This window comes from Grampus griseus, assembly GCF_964374135.1.
Source record: "Grampus griseus genome assembly, chromosome: 11".
NCBI classification, from domain to species: domain Eukaryota; kingdom Metazoa; phylum Chordata; class Mammalia; order Artiodactyla; family Delphinidae; genus Grampus; species Grampus griseus.
The window spans coordinates 88364643-88385836 of NC_139005.1; the positions used below are offsets into that span (position 1 = coordinate 88364643).

Genomic DNA, 21194 nt, shown 5'->3' on the forward strand with positions numbered 1-21194 from the left:
AACCCCATTCCACCCCTTACTCCCTGCGCCTCAGTTTCCTCATCTGAAAAGTGGGGATACCTACAGTATCTTCCTCATAGGGTGGTTCTGAGAGGATAGTAGTCAATGAGTAATTTATAAAGCACTTAGAACAGTGCCTGCACAGAGTAAACTCCATAGAGCATTAGCTTTTATTATTATTCTGGCTATTATTACTACTACTGTTCTTATCTGTAAAGTGTGCAATGGGGTTGAATAATCTCAAAGGATTTTCTTTCCCTTCCTGTTCTGTTACTGGGGATGCTTCCTCACTATGTGGCCTTGGGCAAGACCCTTCTCCTCTCTGGGGCCTCAGGTTCTTATCTTTTAAGTGGGGTGCTGGGACTTAAGTCCTGAAGGTCTGTGAATTTATGAAACAAGGATAAGGTGACGCCCAGGGTGGGGTTTGCGTGTTATCTTGGCCTCTCCTGGGAATGCTGGAATCCCGTTTTCCTTACTTTAAGAATTTACCCAGAATTTAATTCTCCTTCCCTTTTTGTCTATTATGAGCAACTGCTTATCTCACCTTAGTTGAGATAAGCAGTTAGGTAATCAGAGTAATAGTTTATGTTTGTAGTGAGTTTTTAAAGCTCCCATTCACTGAGTGTTGACCAGGCACCTTCCTAAGCCTGGGCTGATTGATTCTATCATCAGTACAATTCCAGGAGGGAGATTATTGTCCCCATATTAGAGATGAAGAAATTGAGGCACGGAGAGGTTAGGCAACTTGCCCAAGGACACACAACTAGTAAATGGTTAATCCAGATTCAAACCAGAAACATGCTTTCAGATTCTACAAATGCTACCCCCACACTATACTGGCAGTTGGCCTTGAACTTGACCTCTATGATAATAACAGATATGCCATTCCTTTCAATAGACAGCTCATAGTATTGATCAAAACCAGATTCTTTTCATTGGAAGATACTGTAGCAGTCACCTTCAGGGTATGTTAAACTTTGGGAGGGTCATGGGCCCCTGTGAAAAGGTGGAAGAAGCTATGTACTCCTTTCCCCCAAAAACATTCATATCCCATCCACACATAAACATACGCAGATGTGTCTCAGTTTTACGGGGTTCAAACATCTCAGGCTAAGAATCTCACATAATACTTAAATTCCCTTGAAACTCTCCAGTAAGTATTCATCTTTGCTCCAGTTCTGCATTGATGAGAACTTCCTACACAAAGGGGCTCTTCATTCCATTAATATTCACCTCTGATTGTCAGAAAGTTGCTCTTTCAATACAACCCTCATGCATTTCCCCCTGACCTTGGTCCCATTTTTGGCTGCTACATGTTATATGGAAGCAGCCCAGCTTACCTTCCCAGGACAATTCTCCATGTTTCTGGGGACGGTGGCCCCACTGTCTCTAGCCCTCCTAGCCTGGATGCCTCTGCCCTCCATTGCTCAGTTCATTTTCCCCTGGACATACTCATGTGTCAATGGCTCTTTCAAACATCCGGAACTGGTTTACAGCCCAGAACCGAATACAATGTTCTAGCCATGGAGGAATCAGTGCAGTGCAGGACTCTCACTTTATTTTGGAAATCAGATCTCCATTAATATGTCCTAAACAAGGTTTAGAAAACCTTATTTTATTTTGAAATATAACACACATAGAGAATTGCCCAGTATAAAAATGACAGTTCAATGAGCTGTCAATCACAAAGCAAACATCCACATAACTACTACCCAAGTCAAGAACTAGAACTTGGACCACTCCTGCTGCATCCCAATGACCACACCTCCCTCCTCCACAAAGGTAACTTCTATTTTTTTATGGTAGTAATTTTCTTGCTTTTCTTAAAAGTTTTATCACCTTAATATGTATCCCACTTAACACTACAGTTTAGTTTCCCTGGTTTTGAATTTTATATAAATGAAATCATATAAATAGGCATCCTTTTGTACCTGACTTATTTCATTCAATGGTGTATTTGTGAAATTCATGCACGTTGTTGTATATAGTTGTAGTTCATCCATTTTCACTGCTGGAAATTTTCCATTTGTCTGAATATACTGCGATTTATTTATCTATTCTATTTCTAATGGACACATGGACTGTGTCCAGATTTTGGTAACTATGAATAAGCTGCTATCAACACTGGAGCACACACGCATGCATTTAGGTTGGGTATACCCAAAAGAAGAACTTCTGTGTAACTTCAGCTTAGTAGATGATAACAATCTGTATTCCAAAGCAGCTGTATCAATTGACACTTTCACTAGCTCTGTGTTTGTGTTCCAAATGTTCCATGTCCTTGCCAACACTTAGTATTATTAATCTTTTTAGTTTGAGCTAGTCTAGTGGTTATATAGTGGCATCTCATCATAGTTTTCATTTGTATTTCCCTAGTGATGAATGAGGTTGAGCCCATTTTCACCTATTTATTAGGTGTTTATGGATTAGAGCTTTTGGCAACTCCTTACTCATCTGATTCACATTGAACTTGCAGCCAAATAAAATATAGTCTCTGACAGAGGATGCTGTTTAGTCACATCTCCCCTATTGACTTCAACTGGATTTTGGGTTCTCAGAGCAGGTTCAAACATTCTTAATAATAATGACAGCTAGTATTTATTGAGTGCCTATTGTGTTCCAGGCACTGAACTATGTGTTTGACATGAATAATGTCTCTTAATCTTCACAACCAGCATATTAGCTTGATACTATTAATATCCTCCTTTTACATAAGATGATGAAACTAGGGTTGGGGAGGGTAAGTAACTTAACCTAAGGTCTCACAACTAACAAGTAAATTCAAATCAACACCCTTAGCCACTATAACAAACTGCCTCGCAAAGTTGGAAACATGTGACTACAATTGAAAAAAAACCTTTAAAAATGGTTAAATACTGAATAAAAAAATGGATATGTAACTGTCAAATGGAGAAAAATCATTGCAAAGTATGACAAAGGATGAATGTCCTTAATGTGCGAAGAGTTTTTACAAATTAAGGAAAGGACACACATCTCAATTAAAAAACGGTGAAAAGTTTCTTGAGTCAGGTAAATCTGGAAAATTCTGCACAAGTTTTCATGTTCTTGTACCCCTAGGAGGTATATGAGCAAATTTATGACTCTAAGAAGTTCTGCACTAAAAACCTATTTTAACATGGAATTTTCGTATTTGACTAAAATAGTCTTTAGCATAGTCCTTTGGAACAGACTTTGAAACGTGTTGAACTCCATAATAACCACTGCTTCCTCTGCTTTCTAGTCTGGTAAAACTTTCCACAAAGGAAATGAAATTAGTTTTGTCCAGGGTTTCTTAACCTTGACGCTCTTGACATTTTGGGCTGGATAATTCTTTGTTGTAGGGGGCATTTTAGGGTGTTCAGCAGCATCCTTGGCTCCCACCAGGTAGATGCCAGATGTCCCTAGCACTTCCCTCACCCCCAGTTGTGACAACCAAAGCTGCCTCCAGACATGACCAAATGCCCCTGGGGGAAGAACACCACCCTCTTAAATTGGTCTAGCCTTACTGGTTTCTTAGAACTCCTGGTGTGTCCCATGATTACCTCCTAACTATCTAAGTGCTCCCCAAACTGCACAGCGTTTCACTATATTTTGATTTCTGTGCCTTGTGACATCCACTATTCCTTGTTTTAATAAAGAGGGTATTGGTCCATCTCTTGTCTTCGAGTCTTTCTTGTTTGTTAGAACTCCTTAAATCTCCAGGCACACCAAACCATGCAGTTACCCTGACAGGGAACTTCTTTCCATCCCTTAGGTGGAATTAAGTTCCTTCCTTCAATCTCCACACTCCCTGCACAGCCTTCTATCAGATCCTCAGCACATCTTATACTTATTTACTTATGTGGTTGTCTCCTCAGTTTCTTGAGAGCAAGGACTGGGTCCTATTCATCCTCCGATTCTTAGCACAGAGTAGGTACGAATTCATATGTGTGAACAGAGAAGCAAAATATAATTGAGGAGGGTCAGGAATTTCAATCATGGGATCCTGGGTGGATTTCCAGTAAGACTGAGTTAATTGACAGCCTCTTCACCAGTTTCCTCCTAGAAATGTTCTCCTTGCTTCTCTCCAGACAGACAATCTTCCTTCTGGAGAGAAACTGGAGGTACTGTAGAAGATACCGTTCTGTTTTTCTCCCCCTCAGCCACGAATATGACATCATTTGCTCAGTCGGCATGTCCCGGCTGTTCCTGATACTTTTCTCATTCCAGACAGAAGGAGAAAAGTCCTTTCCCCTTGATCTCAGCATTTTTGCAAACCTCAGTTTATTCCAGCGGGTGACACTTCTTATCCTCGGAGATGTGGCCTCCTTTCCATGTTCTGGGAGTTCCTTTTGGGCTTGAGTTTCTCAGAGGCATCCCCTCCCCCGACATTGCGTCAGTCTCTTTAAGTATTTCCTTCTTTTTATTTCCTGTCTGGGATTATTTTAAGCTTTAGAAACGGAATTTAATTCTTGGGAACCCTCTAACTTTACCAAAGCTGTCCAAGATGGCGACAGTAGGCGGAAAGAAAGGGACAGGTTTCAGAAACATTAACAAAAGGGCAAGTGACAAGACTTGATGACCATTGGGACACAGGGGAGGGGAGATGACTCCCAGATTTCTGTTTCAAGACAACGGAGGGACTAGTGGTTCCTGTTGTAGAGATGGTCCCAGGAAGAGGAGGAGGATAAAGATGAGGAAGGAGGGCGAGCTGTCTGAAAACAAAATGGACATGGTCTGGGAAGTTCAGAGTCGGAAGTTTCCATGGGGCATGCAGTGGAGATGTAGAGGAGGTAACTGGGTATAAGAGCCTGATGCTCTGCATAGGAAATGTGACTGGGGGGCTGTTGGTGTGTAGATGGGAGCTGAAGCTGAAAGAGCAGACGAGAGCTCAGATGGCGTGTGCTGATGGAATAGATGCGGCTAAAGATGCAGCAGGAAGGAAAGCCCTTGAAGGAGACTGTGAAGGATGGGTCAGAGAGAGAGCAGAGAGCTAGGAGAGGGGCATGAGTTTCAGCGCAGAAAGGATGGCCAGCAGGTTTAAATGATGTAGAAAGGTAAATTCAGCTATGGACAGAAAAGTGACAGCTGAATTAGCAGCAGAGGGTCATTGAGGACCATGGGGAGGGCAGCCTCAGGAGTGGAGGGAGCTATAGCCAGATGACAGGGGATGGAGGAGGGGTTGGGAGAACAGGCAGTGGGGAGCAGACTTAGGGTGGCATCTGAAGAGGGAGTTACTCATTTATCCACTCGACCAACAAACTGAGAGGCTAGGGGTACACCAGGAGCCATTCGGAGCCGTAGGTGCAGTAGTGGGCAAACAGGTAAACATCTCCGCCCTCACAATGTGTCCTTTTCAGGGAGAGGTAGTATGGCGGGAGGATTAAAAAATTTTTTTTTCTTCCAGTTTTACCGAGATATAATAGACAAGGATTCATTTTAAAGGTGGTTATAAGAAGTATCATTGTTTGTGCAAACTATTACATTTAGAATGGATAAACAACAAGGTCCTAATGTATAGCACAGGGAACTATCCTCAGTACCCTGTGATAAACCATAATGGAAAAGAATAGGAAAAAAGAATGTCTGTATGTGTATAACTGAGTCACTTTGCTCTACAGCAGAGATGGGCACAGCATTGTAAATCAACTAGATTTCAATAAAAAAAAGTGTCAGCATTTGTCAGATGAGGCCAGGAGAAGTTAGATGGCAACCTGCTCCACTTCACACAAAGGTCAGAGCTGAGGTCACGCCCTGACCTGTCTGACTCTTTCCATCCTTTGCTGCTTGAAGGGGTTGGAGTTTAGGTGGAAAGAGGTGATGCAGAAGGCATAATGGGGTGGGAAGAACGAAGGTGCAGGGTGTAGGGTTATTCATGGCTGGGCTGGGCCTACACAAAGCAAGGTTTCTACTGGCCCCTGCTGCCCGTTATCTAGAACGCCCGGGCTGGGCCTTGTGCATGGGCTCAGGTCCTCCAATGGGGATGGCAGGCACTGAGATCCACATGTTCTCACATGGTTCTGCCTGAGCCAGAAGCTTGAGAGGTGGCCTGTGGTAGCCCCCGACACTTCCCCATCCCCACTCCCCTTATTTAGGAGTACATCTCCAGAAGGCCAAGCACTGATCAGTATCCCTCCATGAGATTTATGCAGAGATGCTGGAAAGAGACATGGTCTTCCTTCCTCTGGGACGGTGAGCTTAGGGACCAGAATGGGCCACCCACAGCCATCTATCTCGACTATCTGAAGAAACAACAAGTAGAGATAAACAGAGCCAAGAGCTCTGATATCATTTGAGCTCCTGGATCCAGCTCTGCCTGAATCTATCAAGAACTATTCCAGACTTCCTGATCCTTGAACCAATGAATTATCTTTTGCCCCCTAATTTGATTTGCGTTTCTACACTTGCAACTGCAAAAATCTGACCAGTACAATTTGTCATAATATGTTGTAACCAAGCAGGACCCTATAAGGCCTTCCCAGGACAGACTCCTCGCCCATATCTTCTGCTGTAGCTCCTCTCTGAAGGACCTAGATAATAGTATCTGATGCACACTTCTTGAGTTGTTTTACAGATGCTAAAACCACCACCAAATGGAAGAAATGAACTATCTGATGATCATGAGTCCCCAGACCTACTGGTGCCTAAGGACTGATCATGTTAACCACTCTGTTACCTCACCATCAACCAATCAGAGAATTGTGCATGAGCTGATGACATTCCCTGCGACCCCCTCCCTCACCTGGCCTTTAAAAATGCTCTGCTGAAGCCTTTCAGGGGGAGTTCGGGGTTTTAGAGCAGGAGCCACCCGTCCTCCTTACACTGGCACCTTTACAATAAAAGCTGCACTTTCCTTCACCACAACCCAGTGTCAGTAGATTGGCTTTACTGCACGCGGGTGAGCGGACCCAAGTTTGGTTCGGTAGCAGCGTCAACTGTGACTATGTAAAATATGTTATTTCCTTTTGTAGAAACTGACTCCAGGGGCTTCCTCCTGGGAGCCATATGCATTTGCCACCTTCCAGGTGCTAACGCTGCAGGTGATAAAGAGATGAGTAAGACATGAGCTTACACGTAGCTGTGGAGATGATGACAGGAACAGAAGAATCACCATCTGCAAAATGCTTTACACCTATTTCTCTGAATTCACAATGACAGGAAACAATTAGCCAGGTAGGGTTTGGCTAGTATGGCCTGAGCTGGAGAGATGCTCCGTGGGAGCTCAGAGAAAGGTGGGCTGGGGAGGAGAGGGAGTGAATTTTGGTCTCCTCTAATACTCTGATCTGGGTGGCTGGGCTCAGGTGGGGGTGATGGGGGATACAGGGAGAGGAGAACAGGTAGTCTGGGGAAGCCGTGTGAGTATTAACATAAGCGGAAGAGCTGCTTCTCATACCTTTCCCATTCCGGCGTGGGCGTGTCCCAGCTTGACCACCACAGGGAAGTGTGGGGCTGTGAGCTGAAAGAGACAAGAAGAAATTACTCATTAGCATCCCAGAGCATCACCACCAAGACATTGTTCACTGCCTGTTCTGTAGAAAGGTATGGTCATCTGATATCACCAGCAATCCCCAAAAGAATGCTTGGACAGATGGTCATCTCTCTGTGGCTTAAACACCCTAAATGACATTGCTTTCAGCTTCCAAAGGAAGCCCCGAGCTCCTAAAACCAGGCTGCCCGGGGCATCCACCAACCTGGGGAGAATGCAGAGCAGAGCAAACTGACTGGCTTCAAATCCTGGCTTTACCACTTGTGCAACCTCAGATAAGCTACCACATGGATCTGTGCTTCAGGGTCCTCATCTGTAAAATGGGGATGATGAGTATCCATCCCACAGGGTTGCTATGAGGATTAAATGAGTCATTACATGTGAAGGCTTTACATTGTAAACACTCAATGAATGGCAGCTTAAATATTCCTGTCTTGGCTCTGCCTTGTGTGATTCCCGACAACAGCCTTCATGTATCTGGAAACTCTCATTCCCTCCCCCAAGCTCTCTCCAGGCCACGCTGTGAGTTCTCTTAATGATAGTGGTCATGCTACAGCACAAGCATTTATGGGCTGCGCTGTGTGGGTGCTGTGCTGAGCAACTGCCCTGGGTCATCTCCTTCAGAGAGCAACGGGGCAGCAGCCTGTCCTGGTTGGTTCCCTGTTGCATCCCCAGCCATTAGAACACTGCCTGACCCAGGGAAGGTGCTCGATATGGAATCTGTGCCTTCATCAGTCCTCTGAGCAAGACCTACGAGACATGCATGCCTCTCCCTGTGATACAGAGGAGGAGAGGGGCTCAAATGGTTAGGTGCTCCCCCATGCCCATGCTTACTCAGCTAGCAAGTGAGGGGACCAGGTTTGAACCTAGGCTATGCATTTCCTCCTCATTCTGTTCATGTGTTGTTTGAGATGGGTTTGCTTGGTGTCTAGAAATATATTTGGAATTGCTTGAGGGCAAGGGTTATCCCTTCTCGTTATTTAGTAATAATACCACTCCTCTGACTTGAGCCAGCCCTAGCCAGAGGTAATCACGTCCCACTCTCTGTGCTGTGCAGTTGTCTCTTCTGGTGCCTGTCACTCTGTCCTGGATTGCCCCCCGACACTCTGGGTGCTTTGAGAGGAGGAACCCAGCTCTTCCCTCCTGGTGCCCAGCACCTAGTCTGACACTTAGAAGTGGCTGTAGCTGTGGCAGAAGGGTCTGCTGTGGGTCACAATCCCACGGGATGGACCTCATCTCATTTTACCACCACAATGGTCCCATGAGGTGAGCAGGGAAGGTATTCTTGTTACCATTTCACAGGCAGAAAATTGAGACTCAAGGAAGCTGCTGGGAAGGGGTGGCACTGGCTCTTGAACTTAGGTCTGTCAGACTTCAAGCCTGATGTGAATGGTTTCCTCTAAGACCTAGTACAAGGGCTTCCTGCAGTAGGTGCTGAATAAAAAATTTTCTCCCTGATTTCAGGCTAAAATTTATCATATCCTGGTGTCTAGAGTTAACAAATGTATCTATTTAAAAAGGAGCAATATTTATTTTTGATTCCAAAAGCAACATGTACTCATTATAAAAAGTTTGTAAAATATAATAAAGTTCTATGTTGTTATGTACAAAGAAGACAATAAAAATCACCCTCAAAATTTGAGCAGTTTTGGTGTATTATCTGGTGGTCTTTGTTTTTTTTTTAATCTAAATTTTTTCTTTTGATTTGTTCTGTTCTCACAAAATTGGGAGTATGGTGCATACCCAATTTTGCTCGTTGCTCTTTCCGCTTAATGTTATAAGTGGTAAGCAATTCCTGGCAGTATTTCACATATGAAAGAAGACTTAAAGAGCAATATTGTGGACATTATCTAGCTTAAGAAATAAGCCATTGTCCAAACAGTTGAAGCCCCTGATGTACTTCTTTCTTACCAAATTTCCTTGTATTTATTCATATTTTAACTATTACATATGATTCCCAGTCAATATACATTACACGTGTTAAACTTTATGTAAGTGGCATCAAAAGAACCTATTCTTATCGGGAGATTGGGATTGACATATATACACTATTGATACCACATATAAAATAGATAACTAATGAGAACCTACTATATAGCACAGGGAACTCTACTCAGTACTCTGTGGTGACCTAAATGGGAAGGAAATCTAAAAAAGAGGGGAGGGCTTCCCTGGTGGCGTAGTGGTTGAGAGCCCGCCTGCCGATGCAGGGGACACGGGTTTGTGTCCTGGTACGGGAAGATTCCATGTGCCGCGGAGCAGCTGGGCCCATGAGCCATGGCCGCTGAGCCTGCGCGTCCAGAGCCTGTGCTCCGCAATGGGAAAGGCCACAACAGTGAGAGGCCCGCGTACCACAAAAAAAAAAATAAATAAATAAAAAAGAGGGGATATATGTATACATATAGCTGATTTACTTTGCTGTACAGTAGAAACTAACACAACATTGTAAAGCAACTATACTCCCCTAAAAAATTAAAAAAAAAAGAATCTATTCTTTTTTTAAATAATTTAAATTTGACCCTCTACTTTTAAAAAAATCTAAATACATAAGCTTTTTAAAAAATGTATTTTATTTATTTATTTATTTTTGGCTGTGTTGGGTCTTCGTTGCTGCGTGTGGGCTTTCTCTAGTTGCGGCAAGCGGGGGCTACTCTTTGTTGTGGCGCGCGGGCTTCTCATTGCGGTGGCTTCTCTTGTTGCAGAGCACGGGCTCTAGGTGCGCGGGCTTCAGCAGTTGTGGCTCGCAGGCTCTAGAGCGCAGGCTCAGTAGTTGTGGCACACGGGCTTAGTTGCTCCTCGGCCTGTGGGATCTTCCCGGACCAGGGATCCAACCTGTGTCCCCTGCATTGGCAGGCGGATTCTTAACCACTGCGCCACCAGGGAAGCCCCCCCACCCCCCGCCAAAAGAATCTATTCTTTTACAACTTTGGGGTACATTATGTTTGTGAGGCTCATGTAAGTTGACACATAGAGCTCAGATTTATGTTTAACTACTGCAAAGTATTCCACTTTACGAACACTTTGCCATTTGTTCATTTCCTGCTGATGAACATTTAGGTGATTTCTGTTTTTTCCAATTATAAACAATACTAGCAGGGGAATTTCTCCAGGGCACACACACCGGAGCAGAATTGCTGGGGTTGGGCAATGCTTGTCTCAGCTTTGCTAGATATTGTCAAATTGCTCTCCTAAGTGGTTGTACCTGCTTACGCTCTCACGGACAGGAAAAGAGAGCCCAACACTTGAGGTCGAAAGACTTAAATTTTACTAACCCAAGGGCTATGAAGTGGAATGAATGGGCGCATTTTCACCAAGTGGCTGTTGTTCCCCGGCAGCATCGTCACACCCAGCCATTCACCCACAGACCCTAGATATCGACTCCCCCTCCCCCAGCAGTCCAAGAACTGCCCAGGTCACTACTGGGGCTTCATCTCCATCACATTTTAAGGTGAAGCTTGAGGTGAGGGGAAACGTTGTGCTCTCTCTTCCTCTCCATCCCTCCCAGCTTGATCATTTCACCACACGCTGACAGGTACTGGAAAGAATTGAATGTTGGAGTTAAACTTACTCTCTGTTTGACCTTGGACTAGATATTTAACCTCTCTGAACCTTAGTGCTCTAATCTGCAAAATGGGGACAATAATGGCCAACTCACAGGATAACTGGGGGAAGAAGAAATGACATAAAGAATGTAGGGTTCCCCTGGTGGTGCAGTGGTTGAGAGTCCGCCTGCCGATGCAGGGGACACGGGTTTGTGCCCCGGTACGGGAAGATCCCACGTGCCGCGGAGCGGCTGGGCCCGTGAGCCATGGCCGCTGAGCCTGCGCATCCGGAGCCTGTGCTCCACAACGGGAGAGGCCACAACAGTGAGAGGCCCGCGTACCGGTAAAAAAAAGAAGAAGAAGAAGAATGTAAAGCTGCTTAGCACCAAGTGGAGGTTCAAAATCAAAGTGTGAAGTAGAATTGAGAGGAGGAAGGAGATGATTCTAGCTTTGTGAGGCAAGGAGAGAGATAAAGGAAGGCTGGATGATGGAGGAACGAGAGCAGAGGCTCTAGCTTGGCAGTATCTGATTAATAGCCCGGGAGGGAGTGAAATGAAGCCCAATGAGGGAAAATCAGGGAGCTACACCAGAGCGAGTCATCAGAGGTGATTAAAGCTTGGTAATTTTAATCTGCAAGAACCTTAGTAATCTACTTGCCTATCCCCCATGTTACCATGATGCAGCAGGTAGAATTTCTAGGAATGCTCCCCAAGATGTCCTACCCTAATCTCTGGAGCCTGTGAATGTGATGAGATTGTCATACAACGATTGTTCTATTATATGCACAGGTGACCGTAAAATAGGGAGATTAATCAAATTACAATGAGCCCTTAAAAGCAGAGAACGTTCTCAGGCTGGCGGGGGAAGAGGAAGGCAGAGAGGTTCAAAGCATGAGAAAGACTCAACATACCATTCCTGCTCCAGGAGCAGCCCCTGGCTGATAGCCAGCAAGGAACTGGGGGCCTCAGACCTACAGCTGCAAAGAACTGAATTATGCCAATACCAAGAATGAACTTGGGAGAGAACCTTGAGCTCCCGAGGAAAATGCAGGATGCCAGCACCTTGATTTCAGCTGGATGAGGCCCTAAGCAGAGAACCTTGTCACGCCATCCCAGGTGTCTGATATACATAACTGTGAGATAATAAAGAGGTGCTCTTTTAAGCTGCTAAATTTGTTAGAGCAGCAATAGGAAACTAATACATGTGTCCTCTTAGATGCTGAAGCCCAAAGAGTGAAGTGATTGTTTTCATGCCACACAACTGGAGAACCGGCCAAGCTCATGTGTTTTGACTCTTAATCAAGCCCTCTCTCTACCCAGGCACACTTCCTAGGGATATGCATCTCTGGGATACAATAAATGCTCCTCCCTAATCATAAGAATCAATAAAATAATATTAAATCTAACCAATTCAGTGGGCACTAACTGAATGAGAACTCTGTGGCTGGCTCTGTATTTCATGCTGTGCAGGACACACAGAAGATTGAGACAAGATTTCCTATCTTAGAGAGATGAGCTATGCAATGAAAGACCAGAACAAGCAGCATGGTGGGTAAGTCTGGGCAGGTGGAGTCATGAGCTAGTCTCCATAGGAAAGGAAGACTCAGTGAAGGATTCTGAAGGATGAGTAGTTTGTGGCTGGGTGGAGGGAAGGCTCAGCATTCCTCAAGGGCTGAATGGTGTAGAGTCTTGTGGTCTTCGCATGAAAGGTGTAGAGATTCTTCATGAGCTCTAATGAACAAAGACTCATAGGAAGGGAGGATTTATTTTATGACACTTAATATATTGAGTCTATCATCAATGAAGTTATTTTGGACATAATTGCTAAGTGGAATGATATATTTGAACTGAGTGCCCTTCTGTAACACTTTTAAATGAAACTGGAGGAACGTATTAATTGTCAAAAATAGTGGGAGTAGAAATTGCATCTGGATTTACAGGACACAGAAAGTCAATCTAGAAACATCTGAGAATTTACAGTAAGGTATTTCAAAGAAAGCATTTTGAGAATATGTTTAAGGCAATGAATTTTCCTGATACCAGGGGAGAGTTTCCTTTGCCATGTTTTGCTTTGGTTGAGAAGAGCATTGTTTTTAGAACCAACTGGCAAGGCTCTGGGCTGGTGTTGGGTTGAGGTAGAGGCAATGTGAGGCCAGATTACTGGGGGCCTTCAAAGCTGAAGGGAAGAATTTAGGTTGCTTGAATGGGCTGGGGATATAGCTCAGTTCTGGGACACGAGCGTGACCTGTAAGCTGAGGGAAGGTTAAATTGCATCAGGAGAGGCTGAAGGGCCAGAGACCAATTTGGAATTAGTTACAACCAACACGAAGTGCCACTGGTTGGGCTTGGACTGGGGTGGGGATGGTGGAGAGGGTGGGGGCACTCCCAAGAGTTCTTTTTTTCAAGTGACACTTTTGAAAAATAGCAATATTTTCTTCAAATGACCTTAGAAATTCAAGGCTAGTTTTGTCTACGACTTCAGCATCTAGTCAAATCAGTGTTTGCTTTGGCCCACTTTACTTTATAATCCTCATTTAGATGTCCAATTAAAAAAAGGGATACTCTGCAATAATATTAGAGATAGAATTTGAAGTTTATTCACCTAACATTACACCGTAAGTTTTCTCCTATTTTGCCACAATCTTTTTTTCTTTTTTTTTTTTCTCCTTATATCATTTCCCAGCCCAGGTAACTGATCTCACCTTCTTGGTGATTTCTGCCCAACACTTGTCATGCTCCATCTTTGCAAACGTGTATGCACATATATGGTTGAGGTGGATTTTCTTTTAGAAATGGCTCTTTTCACTTCACATCACACCATGTGGACCCCCTTCCCCATGTCAGTAGCTACACTCCTGACCCAATAGTTTCAATAACTTCACAATATTCCACAGGGTACATGGGCTGCAATTCTTTGGCCATTTTCCTATAATGGACATTTGTGTCATTTTCTTTCTCTCTCTCTGCTACTACAAGGAAGACCATTGAATGTTTTGTACACATGAGCTTGTAAACTAACATCTTATTATCTAGTGGCCAGGCCAAAAGCTTTTTAAGGGTAGAATCAGCAGAATTTGGAGGCATTCTGATAGGTCTCTGAAGTCATTTGTTAGAGCTCAAGAAATGTCCATGGTACTGCACACTGGGTGAGTCTACCCACCACATGCTCTCCCAGGCTAATGACAACTACACTTACTGAGTGTCTCATAAGGGCCAGGGATGGTTCTAGGTACTTTATATATGTGAGCATTCTTCCCTTTCCCCATGTGATAGATAAGGAATCAGAGGCAAGACATCTGTCAAGGTCAGGCAGTTAAGAAATGGTAGAACTTCTCCACTGCCACCCAGGTCTTCTCCCCACTTTTCCCCTTTCCTTCCCCAAGCTGTTCAAATGGGTTTCAAAGGCCACTCTCATTTCCACTCATCTGCGACATGTCAGCCCCTCCCCGAACACAGACAGGTCACAGAGAACAAAAAACATCTTGTCGGCTATTTTCTCTCTTCCCTTCCCAACAATAGCTTTATTTAGTTCCCCTGGGGATGGCGAGGCCTGCACCAGTCTCTCACAGGCTCCCTGTCCCCGCTCACATGCCCCCGGGGGCTCCAGAGTTCAGCACTGCCCAATGGCGTGAGAGACCTGACATCCTGTTAGAAGGGGCAGATCAATTTTTGAAACCAGAGATCCCCACCCTGATAAGGGCCCTATTCAAAAAGTCTCCCAAGAAACCAAAATAAGTGGGGGTAGCCCAGTGCTCATGCTGGGCGTTCTCTTGGGGGGTTGGAGTCGGGGCAGTGTGAGCCCGGGAAGCGGAGAGCTGGGACCTGAGTGGCCTGGTGCAGTTTCCCAGTGAAGGAGGCACTTCCTTCTACATTCATGACTCTCTGGAGATTTAAATACGTAGTGTCTGGTCCTGGCTAAGTGATGGAGAAAACAAGGCCTGGAAGAGTCTGGAGGAGGAAATCAAGGACCAAAAACAACTGGGGAGATTTCAAGGAGGAGCTGGGCCTCCATTCCATGCCTTGAAGCTCTGCCTGATCTAGTTCTTGCCTACCTCCTCTGCTTCATCCTGTGTTTCTCCCTCCTTCCCACCCCAACTTCTGTCTACAAGCTATGTTCCAACCCATGAGCCTTTCACTTCTTTACCGAATGGGCCACACTCCCTCCAGCCACAGGGTCTTTGCACATGCTGCCCCTTTTCTCCGAAAGATTCTACCTAGCACTCTTCTAGGCCACCCCTTTTCATACTTGAGGTCTCAGTTGAAATGCTCTATCCTGAGAGAGTGCTTCCCTGGCCACTGGTCTCAAGTAGGTGCTTCCTGTAGTCTTCTTTATCACACCGTGAACTCTCCCTTCATAGAGACAGCCACTATTTGTAATTGCACGTTTATTTCTTTTGTGTCCATCTCTCAACTCCCCTGTAGGTGCTCTGACAAAACAAGGTGCTTTGCATGTTTTGTTTACCACTGTATCTCCAGGCTCCATCCAAGGCCTGGCATACAGTAGACTGTGTATGCAGTGTATTTGTTGGATGGGTGTTACACAAAGCCTTCCATAACAGGGAGAGATGTCACACACATACATGCAGAGTCAGACAGAATTTGGGGAAAAGCTGTTAATAAAGTTGGTTTGCATAGAGGCTTGTTGGGGAAGCAGTGGGAATTAGGGTGAAAATATGGGCAGTGGCAAGCTTGGGGGGCCCTTACACCAGAGGAAGGAATTCAGGACGTATTCTGTGGTCACTGGGCAGCCATTGCGGGTTTGGGTGCAGAGGGTAGACACAGACAAACCAGGTTCAGGAAGACTCTTCTGGAGGCTGTGTTAACAACAGTTCCCACTTTTGGAGCACTTACAGTATACCACGCGTGGTGCTAAGCACTTTACATATATCGCCTCATTTAAATCTCTTGACCCTTCTATGAGGTAGCTCCTATTTTTAGCCCCATTTTATATACAAGGAAGTGAAGGCTGAGAGAGGTGAAGTTTCTTGCCTAGGATCACTTAGCAAGAAAGGGGAAGAAATAGGATTTGGCCAGAGCCCACTGTCCTGCTGCTGCTTCTGGAAAATCATGTTATCCATCATCGAGGGCTTCCATGTGCCTAGAACTGTGTCTACTCACTGACTTTGTTGGAGAGGGTAGGTGGAGGCCAGCAGACTCCTTAGGACATGACTGGCTGCTGTAATAACCAAGCATCTTGGGACATGGTGAGCAGCATAAGCTGTGGAGCCAGAAAGTCCCCAGATCTCACGTCTAGCTCCGACACCTATGCTTATGAGCCCTTGGGCAGCTCACTGGCCGCTCTGTGACCCAGTTTCCTCATATCCCAAGTAAGATCACTTGATGAATTGACATTATAATAGGTGTCTGTCACTAAATGGTCACTGCCAGTGAAGAGGCTTAAATCAAGTTTGGGGATGTCCAAGGCCTGGCACATAGTAGGACAGCAGTCCACACTAGTTCCCATTCCCTTCATATCTGTGATCTCAGGGACAAAGTGACCAGTGTGGGTAGGGGGATATCGAAGCCTGATGGACAGAACTCAGTCGTTCCTGGGACACAGGAATGGCAGAGAAGGGGGGTGATGCCATATTGTCAGCAGGAAACACGATGAAGCTTTGACAGAAATGGAGCAGCCCAGAAACAGGGCTTGTTACAGGCATTTAAAAAGATTCATTTAAAAGAGAGAACAGAAACATCCCGACGGCTGCTTGAAAAACCTTAACCTTGATATGTAGTATCTGACAGAATCTCCTTGGAGTTTAAGCGCTGCACACCAAGAAATTTCTGTCTGGCGGGAAGAGAATGGACAAGATGACCTTTGACAATCCTTTCCAATCCTTTAATATTGTGACATCTACAAAATACCACCTAGGTGACTGAAACATGTCACGACAAAACTCCTGATCACAGCTTACAGGGCTCTGTGATCTGGCTCCAGCCTCTTCCCCCAGCCACATCTTACCCATGCTCCCCCATCAGCCTCTCTATCCCAGCCTTACTGGCTCTCTTTCTGACCCTGATACTAGCTTTGTTCCTTCCAGCCACAGGGCCTTTGAACATGCTGTTCTCATTGCCTGGACCACTCTCCCCGCTCCTCCTTTCCATGCATCAGATCACAGCTCCAATGTCACTTCCCTGAGAAGCTGGCACTCACTTTCCTGCCTAGGTCATGGCCCGCTCACCTCTGTTTCTTTCTTAGCACTTTGCCATTTTAAATTTATCTGTATGATTGCTGGGCAAGAGTCTGACTCCCTCACTAGCCGGTAAGCTCCGTGAGAAGCTGTGGGTCTGTGTCTGCGGTTGCTCATCACTGAACCCTCAGGCCTCTCCTGAGTTACAGACCTGCCTCCCGAACCCTGCCTCAGATGGTCCCACAGGCACCTCCAACCCAACACTTCCAAGCAACCTCATGAACTTCCCATCAGAAAGGCTCTCTCCTCTTCCTATATCCCGACCTCAGTCAATAGTCCCACCACTCACCCACGTGCCTGAGATGGAGGTCCCGCCTGCCTTCTCCCTTTTTGTATCTGCCCTAGACCCAGGTCTGGCATATAGGAGGGGCCCACGAAATGTTTGCTGAATGAGGTCTGTGGCCTCACCGCCCAGCTTAATGCTCTCTGCCCTTAGAACCCCACCTCTGAACTCTCTGCATCACCTCCTCCTATTTTAGTGTCTTGGAAAAACACTGGTGGCATATTTAGAAAAATTAAACTAAACCTGCCCTACCAAAATACAAACATTCCTTTCTCTTACATTTCCTGTTTCCCTGAGAAATGGAATAGTCAAAAATAAACACACAGATAGGATGGCACTATTTGTCTGAAAATGCACTTTTCTTGTTCTCACCCCTGTGATGTTGATGGCATCGAACAGGCTTGGGCTGCCAGCTCTTCTCCCATGAAGGTTCTCCTGGGTGCTGACCACAGTTCGGACAACATCCCAGCAAAACCGTGGCTCTGGGAAGGGTCTGAATGATCCAAGGTGCCAAAGACCACCCTGGACTCATGGATATGCGCAGCCATGTGATTTTAAGTCCCCTAGGTTTTCCATCATAATTTACTTTTATTCGCAATCTTGTTCCAGATCCATCTCTAGGTGTGGAAAAGCCCCCTTTACAATCAGATGATCCCTAACATGGAAAATTAATTACTTCAGAAAATGGCTAAATAATAATTGTGCTCCTTCAGTGTCTGCATTTCTTTGCTTCAGTTTATGTTCACACTTAATGTCTTAAGATTAAAGGTAAATGTAATATTTTGGTTAAAGCTACCTTTGTTGACGTTGCATAGAACTTGCTTACTGAGGGCTACAAGCAAAGGGACATATCATTTCCTCCGGTTCAGGGAAGGGCTATTCGTGGAATGCCATAGAAGGAGGAGGAAGAGCGAACGTAGGCTTTGAAGCCAGACAGAGGAGCTTAAATACTGCTGTATCACTTCCTATTGAAGCACCTTTGGACAACTCAGTTCTCGGGTGGTTCTTTTGTAAGTGGGAATAGGCATACCAGCAATTAAGGTTATTGTGAAGATATGAGTTTGTATGTAAAATACATGCTACATATAGCTGGATTCTTGGCCAGAAATTCTCTGGGGATAATTTGAACTAACATTCATTTAAAATCAATCTAAAACCCCCAAATTACCACCTGATGTAGTCATGGATTTTTTTTTTATTTTCAAAAGTTTTCCTTTTTGTACTATGTATTATAAAAACCTGCTCTGAAATTATTTTAAAAATTATCATTAAATTGAAATAATGGATTGACCTGATATTCCTTATCTATAGAATGACTCTGTACTTATTTTCCTGTGCAGAAATGTACTCAAACTCTGATGACTGCACGCTGCCTGGTTTTTTATCCTGTAAACCTTGCGTAACATTTTATTTAATACTGTGAGATCTGACCTACCACAGTTGCAGTGATGGTGTCTGACTTTTTTTTTTAAAAAAAAACAGTTTAATTGAGATAAAATTCATATACCATAAAATTCACCCATTTTAAAGTGTACAACTCAGTGATTGTAGCGTATTCACAGAATTGTGCAACCACTATCACTATCTAGCTTCTGAACATTTTCATCGCTCAGAAGAAACCCCATACCCATTACCAGTCACCCCCCATTTGTCCCTCCTCCCAACCCTTGGCAACCAATGGTCTACTTTCTGTCTCTATCGATTTGCATATTCTGGGAATTTCATCTGAATGGAGTCATACAATATGTGATCTTTCGTGACTGGCTTCTTTCATTTAGCCTATGTTTTCAAAGTGCCTCCGTGTTGTAGCCTGTATCAGTACTTCATTCTTTTTTATTGCCTAATAATATCCCATTGTACGAATGGTGCCTGACTTTTAAGTACATCTTGGAATGGGCTAGATGTGTATCTCCAGTGACTGCAAACCATGAAGGCAAATGAATGTCTTAGCAAATTTCAGTGAACAAGGATAATACTTTGGCAACACCATGGATCTGAAATAAATATAATATCCAGTTGGGCATCTTATGAATTTATAATCCTTAGGAAGGAGGAGGATTTTTTACTGGTAAAGTGACACTGGCTTGCAGGGATTTGCATCCTGTGTGTGCCAAACCTTGTCTGCCTCATTCCCCACTGTTTCTTCAGCCCTTACAAGCACAGGGCCTGAGCCAGATCATTACTGAAATTTGTCATCCCGTGAACAAGTTGATAAAGACAAGGGCTAAGAGGGAAAAATGTCTAGGGGCCAAAGAAGGAAGTAGCAAGAAATACCAGTACTGGGGACCCATGAGCAGAGTAAGAGAGAGAAAATTATATCTGGTGCTCGCTCCCCCTTACAAGACCACTGCCCCTTCTTGTCTGTAAACCACCTTAATTTTCCAAACCGTCACGGCTAACGTTGAAGCCGTTCAGAGAGGAAGCTTTGAGGTGTGGATTTTACAATCCTACCAAAAAAGCTGAAATTGTGATTTTGCTCATATACATTCATTTTCACATTTATTCATTTGAGCTCCATGAGGGCAAGGCTAGTATTTATTTTGTTCATTGTTTGCCGAGTACATAGCAAGTGTTCTGTATTTGTTGACTGAACTTATTGAGCGAATGGAGAAACGCAGTGATAAGAGCTGTATAAATCTTGGGTGCTGTTATTATTACCACCACCATCATCATTGTTACGTATAGACTGAGCTGCTTTTAGAGGTGCCCTCTCTCCTGTATTGTCATTCTAGGTGACTGGTTTTCTCTTGGTGTCTCTGTCCTTATTTGGGCCCCACTAGAGCACTGCCCTTTCTTTAGCCCCTCCTTCTCATTTCCTTCTATCTATGGAAGAGGCTGCAGAGAATAGTGAGCACTTAAAGGTACAGGTGGCCTGGGCCGAGTACTGGGCTCTACCACTGCTGAGCTGTGTGTCCTTGGGGAAGTTACTTTATTTCTCTGTGCCTCAATTTCTGCATTTATAAACAGGGCTAAAAGTAGTATGTTCCACATAGGTTGTCTCGGGGTTTAAATGACTTAATATACATGAAGCACTTAGCTGGGTACACAGGGAGTGCTAGAATCATGCTGGTTATTGGTATTAGTCATGTTAACACAACGCTATTCTTGCAACTACTGTTTTGTGCCCCTCCCTCACTGCTCTTGACTTTCCAAGAGGGCACCTGCCGGGAGGAATCTGGGCTTCCATGTTAGAGGCTGGTAGCGGTTTAATGGGTTACCCACGTGGCCATAAATCTGCAGCAGAGGAATGTGTGCTGGCAACAGGGAAGGACATCATCAGGTGAGGACTCTGAGCCCAAAAAGAAAGATGGATGAGGGTCAATCCAGCTCTTTCCTGGGCTGGGGTCAGGCAGCACTGCTTGGACACAGGAAAGGGATATGATGACCCTCAAGGGTCATCTCAGCCACCAAGACCCTCATGCTTCTTCATTACCTTATATCAGGGTCTCCTGCCTGACCTGACAGAGAGATGAGCCCTGTCCCATCCAAGGGGGTCACATGTGGGAAGGGGCCCCCAGACCAATCAGTATAGCAGAGCCCCTTCATTGCCTACAGGGGGGAAACTGAGGCTGAGAGGCAGAGACCCTGTGCAGGTCCCGTCTCCATCTACCATCCTTTACAGATAAGGAAACTGAGATGCAGAGAGGAGGCACTTGCCTGAGGCTACATAACGAAGCTGCGAAACCAAGCCTTCAACTCCAGGGTGAGGGTCCC

The 21194-nt window shown here is 44.8% G+C and overlaps 1 protein-coding gene across 1 annotated transcript in view; it reads right to left on the reverse strand.

The window, feature by feature from the left end:
• Positions 1 to 21194, reverse strand: part of SYN3 (synapsin III) — a gene marked incomplete at its 3' end in the record, with an annotated part of 453972 nt that overhangs the window by 61633 nt on the left and 371145 nt on the right. The window contains exon 7 of the mRNA XM_082667036.1: positions 7373 to 7435. Coding sequence (XP_082523162.1) covers positions 7373 to 7435 — 63 coding nt within the window. The remainder of the gene's footprint in view (positions 1 to 7372; positions 7436 to 21194) is intronic.